At 35.6% G+C, this 8,492-nt stretch overlaps 1 protein-coding gene across 1 annotated transcript; it reads right to left on the bottom strand.

Moving 5' to 3' along the window:
* On the bottom strand, positions 1–7,620 carry LOC110704569 (inositol phosphorylceramide glucuronosyltransferase 1-like). Its single transcript, XM_021882379.1, has 10 exons — positions 7,178–7,620; positions 6,437–6,557; positions 6,127–6,312; positions 3,815–3,978; positions 3,494–3,601; positions 2,982–3,119; positions 2,764–2,901; positions 2,330–2,606; positions 2,119–2,242; positions 1–406 (listed from the first exon to the last, which is right to left on the bottom strand). The coding sequence occupies exons 1-10, from the start codon at positions 7,430–7,432 to the stop codon at positions 271–273; spliced, it is 1,647 nt and encodes a 548-aa protein (XP_021738071.1). The 5' UTR covers positions 7,433–7,620; the 3' UTR covers positions 1–270.
* Positions 7,621–8,492: the final 872 nt, after the last annotated feature.

The following is an 8,492-nucleotide window of genomic DNA, read 5'->3' as shown; positions in this document are numbered from 1 at the left end:
TAGAATATAGAAAAAACAACTACGATTGATTAGAGTTGCTCAGAAATTCTAGCACCTGAGTCATGTACATCTGAAAACCAAAAAAAAGCAGATATCTACAGTTTGTAATCATTTTGCCTGAAACTACTAGATTACAACAACACGCAAGTTAAGCGGGGGGCATACTAAAACTCCCCCTCCCTTGATATATTCTACACACAGATTAAATAGTGGGGGAACAGTCAAAATTGTTAAGTTACAAGAGGATAAAAAAAATTAATCGAATTGACATTACCAACATGTGTGCCTAGACCATGACATTTCTCGGTCTTCAAGCCCTTTCAAAAAGGATTGAATAGCGAGGTGTTCTGATGCATAAGCCATGAAAGCAGCCAAAACTATGCCTCCTACAACCATCAAACCTAGCCTGCAAAGGAAGAAATCATGTGTTAGAAATGTAGAAATTAGCATCTGAATCTAATATCAAAGGAATTGGCATGTCTAGTCTGCAAAGGAAGAAATCATGTGTTAGAAATGTAGAAATTAGCATCTGAATCTAATATCAAAGGAATCGACATATCATAAGATGCTTGTCTGCTTGCAACCTCACAAGTCACAAGTTGCAAATTTCCAATTTATCTATCATCATGCTCATAGAATTCCATGTTAAGGTAATAACTATAGTAAACTGTAAAACATCAAGGACACAACTTTACTGCTGCACAGTTCAAAGGTATAAACTTTCTTTTATTTGTTTATACTACTATTTTTTTTTTTAATTGCAAATTGGGGAAAAAAAACCCTGCATATGTATGTATGAATGTCATATAGAGGAAAAAATAATTTAATCCTTCATGTGACATTTATTGTTCTTCTTGCAGTACACAAACAAAAATCCATATTTTCAAACTCACGCACACCTTCAAGTTGACTGGCAGCATATAATTAGCATGAATGAGCAAAGTTGGGCATAGGTCTGGAATAGTTTAAGTGCTAACCTTTTGGGTTGTTGACTATGGGAGGGTGATTCTTTGGTGGTATAAGACAACCAATGTGGAAATGCCAACTGGAAAATGCATTATATGACAACCACCACCCCTTTCCTAATAGATAACTAAGTGATTCAATAGAGGAAATTCTAACAAGTTCAGCTATTGCTATCATTATCTTAATTAAAATACACCTAGGATACATTGGACACCCCTGATTTACAGGATCGCTGCTATTTTTGGCTACTACCTGAGTCCTTCATTCTAAGGGTACAGAAAAATGCAAAAGAAAATGGGAAACCTGCTAAGAAGATAAGAAAGCAGTCAAAGTAGTAAAGTCTGTAGCTTCAACGTCCCCATTATGCAAATATGTAAAAGTTAAGAAAGAATAGGGGGAAACACACCCAATAACCACAGTTTCTTAGCATACATGCTCACATGGGCTTCAATGGGCTGAAATAAAATTCCTATCAATTACATTTGACCAACTTTTGCAGCTCAAGAGACTTGTAGAAAACAAAGCCTTCCATGTGGCCCTGTTAGCCTTTTGGGTCTCTTACAGACTTTAGCATGATAAAATGATCTAATCGTTCAGCCTCTACATAGGAGTTGCAAATCTAGCAATATACAATTTTAAGGACGAGACAAATTTTTTTGCACAATGCCTAATGAGAGAAGAATATATTTAATTCTAAAGGGGACCTTAAAAGTTCAATGAGATGCTTATGATCTTATAGCGTTCACGAATGCCAAGATTTCTAATACCCAAGTCCTGAACTGAAAACATTTATATGCCATCCAGGACTCAGTCCTAAAAGGCTAAAAGGTAAAACATCTCTACCAAAGCAAATGTTCAAACCCCTGGATACACAATTATAATTTATAATGCAAAGAGAAAGGAGGGTGTGTAGATTGGCACTATTAATACGCATGGGGTATTTCAACAATCACAGGCCTCTTGTTGTCCAGCTCTCTAAGATATAATCCACAAATCGAAAGAAGTATGTGAATCAAAAGTCTATAATTGCTAAAACTTATCAACAAACAAAGAAATGGAAACCAGATAATAAAACCATGAAGATATTCAAACTCGTCAAAGAAACTTCTTCAAGATCAATGCTCACAACATAACTTCTGATATGCAACATACCTCACAAACAAAGCAGTAATTCCAAAGAGATAAGGCAATGATGGTACTGCAATTGCTAGAAAAGCCATTCCCAATCCATAATACAGCACTGCGGCATCATAAGAAAACACCTGTCGCTGATGACCTAAGACAAGCAAGAGCAAGAAAACCATGAGAACCAACTGCCATTCAGGAAAAGGGAAATGGTAGAAATTCAGCAGTGACTACATACCTTTTCCATAATCATAATCCAAAGATTCAGGATCAGAAGAATATAATCCTGCTTGGACAGCGTTGACTTTTCCCCACTGATAAATAAGCCGTAAATAACCTCCAAAGAGTAGGATGAAGATTGTAAAAGTCCATTCATACATAAGTAGCAATCCGGTCCAGGGAAGCACTTGTCGTGGTACGATTAGAAGAGCCAGTCCAAGAGAGATAACCACAGCTAGAAGACACACAGAGATTGACATTCCTCCAAGAAACCAAGGTAGCAAACCACTGTAGAGCTGCTTAAACATCATAGCAAAGATGTATGACATAAATTAGAGAAAGTGAGCGACTTAGCATCAATGCAATACTATACATATCTTCCAGTGTTTCATTCTAATGGCAACTTATTAAAGGCCTGAAAATCTAAAATACAAACAATAAGGAGAGACAGACCTGTTGCTTGGAATTCATGGCAGATGAAGAAGAGCCTGCCACAAATGGATGAACAACACCTGTTCTTAATCTGACAGCAAGGTGTCTCATACGGTCCCAGAATGAAGGCCTACAAAGTGAACCAAGGAACTCGAAGGCCTACAACACAAATTAGTTTATATCAAGATCCAATGATATTTTCATTTTTGTTCTATAAAATCAGGTTGATCCAGTCATACCTGAAGTAAAGAGCGGTAGTACAGGAACATGAGACCAATGAAAGGAAGCATAAAAAGAGCTTTGACCAAAAATTCATCTTGAGGGTTTCTTCCTCCCCCAGTTCCTGGTAGTGATTCCTCAACCCTCTGCCTAATGTCCTGCAAAGCTATGCATGCATTAAATTCAACTTGTTGAAATAGGCTCCACAAAAACACAAACCCATTGAGTTAAGATCCACTTGGTGAATGACTACATAAATTATTCTAAAATTAAATACAAGAAGCTATCAGGTCCTTCCTTACTAGGCCCTTCCTTCATATGTTTAGAAGGCAGGAATTACAAGAGATCAAGAGGCCAAGAAATAAAGACAGGTAACACGAGAACAAAAGGCATGGGGAGAAGGAAGAATAGGATTATGCACACTATAACAGACTGCATTGTTGCGTATGGAGTATGTACTATGGACTACAGTGAGAAAAAGACATATATAGTAGAGATAAGGAAAAAAAAAAAAAAAAAAGTATGCATATACCTGCCAGAGATCAACAGGTTTCACCAGCCAAGCTGTCCACCAATCCCATGGTTTCAGGGGACCGAGAGTATAATGAATAACACGAAGTTCTTTCTCATCTACCATCCACTGCATATGCAATGCAAATAGGTCAGAATCCTCTAATAGCATAAATAATGTGAATCAAAGCGTATACTTTTTGCCAAGATAAGCCAAAACCTCAATGCTACTGGTGACCCCACGTTAGGGGGAATGCCAATCAACATTTAGCCAAGAACGCAGACAAAAATAGATAAGAATCAAGACCAGTACGTTTGATCTCTTTCTAGAGAATATGAATACCTTGTTAGCAAGCATGTACAAACCAACATCAGCATTATAGAGAGTAGACAGACGTTCCATTTCAGGAACAGGTCTAGACTTCAACTCTTCAGCTGATAGACTAGGATCAAATAAACGTGCATCGGCAAATCCAGCATAATATGAATTCAGAAACCCTTGATCCCCTAAGATAAACAGTGGAAGTGAAAGGAATAAATAACTGCAAACTATAAGTGACCAGTGGAATGGTAAAGCTTACATATCAATGGAGGGTAAAGAATAAACATCCAAGAATTGCAGAAAACAATAATCTCATGACATGAAAATAACCATGTAAGTCAGAGTTGTGACAAACAGCAAAACCACTTTTAAGAATGAAAAATTGCAAAGTGTATACAGCATCACCCCCTACAGTTTTGTGCTATATCACAGGAAAAAGTTCAACATAACCTCCAAACCAAGTCAACACACAAGGGGGGGGGGGGGGGGTGGAGGTGGTTACATTATTTGGTTGACTAACTTTCTTTCTTAAGAAATTATGTACTTCCAATGTAACTCCTCAAAAAGATTAACGCCCCACTTGGTTACCGGTTATAAACAATGGTAATGAAAATGAACTTATATGTAATTTCAGAAAGAAAATCCATGTTCATTCACATGATCACTCAAGATTACCCCCCAAGTTGTCTATTTTTTTCATAAATTTCCAATCCCATCTAATTCCACCTTTCAAGTGGTAATGGATAGTAATCGAAAAATTATGAAGAAAACACATGCTTAGGGGATGAGATTGTATTCTCATGGAGATTATAGGTTGTTCTCCATACTTTAATTACTCTTAAAATTCATTCCCATTACCGGCTACCGAATTTCTATAGGACACAGGAGGTTGCTTATGTAGGAGAAGATAAATAAATTTAACTTGCCCTATTCATATCTTAAACAAACACCTTTGTTTTTTTTTTTTTTTTTTTTTTTTTTTTTTTTTTTTTTTTTTTTTTTAACTATAAATGAGGTTAATATGCACAAAAGTCAGAAAAAGCATGACGAAAGGTACTCTATAGAAGATTTTAAAAATAAATAAATAAATAAAAAATTAAAAAAATAAAAAAAATCTAATATCTAGCTTTATAAAATCATGATGTTTAACTTTTGTGGATTTATGCGTGAGCTAATTGGCTTGTTGTAGCAGCCTTGTTGTAGATTAAAAAATTATACACAAGGCACAAATCGAGCTACTTAGCAAAGCAAAACTTTGAAAGAGGGGAATAATTAAGGCCTGAAGATGTATAGGAAAAGGGTCCCTTTTATTTCATTAAAAGAGGTATCTGCAACGAACAATATACAGTCCAGAATAGGAAGTAATGAATCTACTCACAGCCAAGTGTTTTATTTCAATTGGTGGTGTAAAGTGTAAACCTCTTACATGTACACAGATAGCTCATAATATTCTACACCATCTTCCAAAGAAAAAATAATCCCCTCATTTGACATATGAGACCAAAGTTTGTGAATATTTTAAACAATATTACTATAAGTGTCATGTCGCCAAAGAATAAACATATAGTATATCACTACTTCAACAAAGAATTCTAAATCCATAATAAAGCTTGTAACACTAAAAGCTAAGCTGCAGAAAAAGTAAAAATCTAGAAGGTAGTGTATCGCATTCTGATACTAATAATACCAAAACATCTTAGACACACTGATAATATTGAAAAACCAGCACTGTGGTAAAACCCAAAGTGTGAAGTGTTTAGTAAAAAAATGTAGGTCTGAGCCTGTATTTGTCTTTTATCTATTACTTTATTGTTTGTGAAGGTGTATTAGAAAAGGACGCTAATAATAAGTTTCCTAGTGTAACTTTGATTATGTTCTAGGAAGTTTCTTATTTTCAAAGTTAGTGTTAGCTTATAAGTAATACACAGAACCTATTTTTTATGTTTCCTCTCAATTTACTACAGAGTGTTACTTGTAATTTGAATGAGAATTGACTTAGTTTAACTTTGAGATATTTCCCAATCACACACCCACAATATTTAATACATTTAACTCTAAAATCCTTCAATTTTTCTATGTATGTACCTATGTCCTCATCTTATCCATGCAACATAGACTAGAAGTTCTTTTTGCTACAAAATGTAAATGAGTGTCTAGTTAATCTTTCCAAAGATAACTGCAGATAAATCAACAATAGCCTTCAAGTTGCCTGCTGGAGTTGAGACCACTATTAAGCCAAAATCTAGACCAAATCATGTCCATAAGACCACAAGGCATAAGCAGAAACTTCTGAAACATGCTTAATATTAAAAGGTTACAGGAAGAGCTATTACCTCCAGTATAAGAAGGCAAAGTACTAACTTTCTGGAGCATGTCGCTAAAAAGTGTTTTAGATGGTTCGACAACCAAGACGCCAGAATTCAGTCTTTCAGAATGCTTCAAGTTAGCACAAAACTTCCCACATCTAAAAAGCTCCTCGATGCTCTTGATCACGATTGTATCTGCATCAAGATACACAACTGTACAACACACACAAGTTTGTCTAGTCAGCAATCAAGAAACCGACACAGTATAAGCATAGTAATGGAAAACCATAAACAGAACCAGATGATCAAAAGCATGATATCTCAAAAAACAAATTACCCTTTTTGTAATTTGTCATGTTAAATATCTTAAGCTTTGTGTAAACACCCCAAAACCTTGTCGGGCGAACACGATTGGGATTCTCCAGCAAAGATATCTTCTCTACAATCCAGCCATCTGCCTGTCCACAACAAGTCAAATTTTATAACCTTCTTAGCTCCTTCACCATCAAAAGATGGTAATGCGTAATGCAAAACACAGCAGCGCAATACAAAGCAAGCTGCTTGAACCATAATCCAAGAAAACAATAACATCCACATAAAGCTGATAGATGATTCAGCAAATCGAAAATCATAGCCGGCTTCTCCAACTCCATGTTATAGATTCAAACTTAATTCAGTAGGAATAGCCCTAAATAACATTCTAGCTCTTACACATGAAAAATCAACTTCAATTTATTCATCCTACCATACATACAAACTAAAATTCAAACTTGAATCACTAGGAAGTAGCCCTTATCATAAAAAAATTAACTTCAATTCATTCATCCTACCATACATACAAAGCCATTGTTTTCATTACACCAAACCACAAAAACAGTTGGATTGATTGCATCAAAACAAATACTTAAGCAGACATTTGATCAAATCAATCACAAAAATCATATTATATAACACATTCAGCATGTAACAACCAATTAATCATTGTTGTACACTATAGCCTCGGGGGGAACCCGAATCAAATCTCGTCTACATCACTACCCTTTGTCACTCAATAAAAAAAAAAAAAAGAAATATTTACCTCAAGGAGGGTTTTGGCATAATCAGAAACACCATCAGAAACCAAAACCACCATATCTTTCTTAGAACCAGTGTCTCGAATTGATTTGCCCAAAACTCTGACACCCAAAACGAATTCATCTCCATACAACAACGTTACATACGCTTTATCAGTAGATTGGGACTTTTTAGCATCTATACACCAAATTGAAGATTGTAATAATATAGAACACAAAATTAAGGATAACCCATGATTCAAAATCCTGAAATTCACCATAATTGTGTACCAATTTGGGTGAATTCAGGTGGGGTTTTGATTTAAGGAAAGAAATCGCAGTCAAAAGATGGGAAATTTGACTGATGAAATTTCAAAATTCTAAGATTTGAATCTGACTTGGTGTACTTGAGATTAGGATTAGCATACTTCGATAGTTCTCGATGGCAAAGCCAAATAGTATGGACTATAGATTAGGGATGTCCATAATTCGGATAAAAACCGAAATCTAATCCAATCCAAACCGAATTATCAATTCGGATCGGATTCGAACTTTAAATCGGATCGGATCGGATTGAGATTTTTTGAAAATTCGGATTTTCGGATCGGATCGGATTGACCCTATTCGGATCCAATTAAAACCGAACACCGAAATTTAGTTACCAACATTTATATAATGGTCTGCTGTAGTTTATAATTGGGCCTTTTAAATTTAGCCCAAATACAGACTATATAACTAAAAACCCTAAATTTGCCTCTTTCAGTCTTCATTACTCCTCAAGACCTCAACGCCTCCTGACTCCCTCATTCCCTCAACTTATCAAGCGCTCTTTCTTCATCATCTATTCATCTCATGAAAATTTAAATCAAATCATTCCTTATTCTGATCTCACAATCCTAAACCACTTAAGGTAATTTGCTACCCTTCTTCTATTGTTTTTTTTTTTTGTTGAATTTCAACTAATTTTTTTAAATTTATTCGTAATTATACTTGCAGAGTTGCAGTATGTCGCGAGTCTCACGCAAAGGGGGGGTTGAAGCTAATAATGTTGAAGCTAATAATGCTGAAAGTAATGTTGATGTTGAAGTTACTTCAAACAACAAACCAAAGACAGAAAAGGGTAAGAGGAAGAGGATGAAAGACAGATCTGGGGTTTGGGATCACTTCGACAAAGAGGAACGAGTAAGGGGCTAAAGGCAGTCTGCAAGTATTGGAAGACGGCGTATAATTGTGACCCTAAAAAGAATGGAACCAGCCCTTTGTGGGCTCATATCTCTAAATGTCGTAAGTATCCCTATGCTACTCCAAAAGAATCCAAGCAAAGCTTACTTTCTTTTCAAA

The sequence above is a fragment of the Chenopodium quinoa genome, unplaced genomic scaffold (genome assembly GCF_001683475.1).
Source record: "Chenopodium quinoa cultivar QQ74 unplaced genomic scaffold, ASM168347v1, whole genome shotgun sequence".
Lineage (NCBI taxonomy): Eukaryota > Viridiplantae > Streptophyta > Magnoliopsida > Caryophyllales > Amaranthaceae > Chenopodium > Chenopodium quinoa.
The sequence above is the reverse complement of the archived record's forward strand: the minus strand, read 5'-3'. Positions and strand labels throughout refer to the sequence as shown.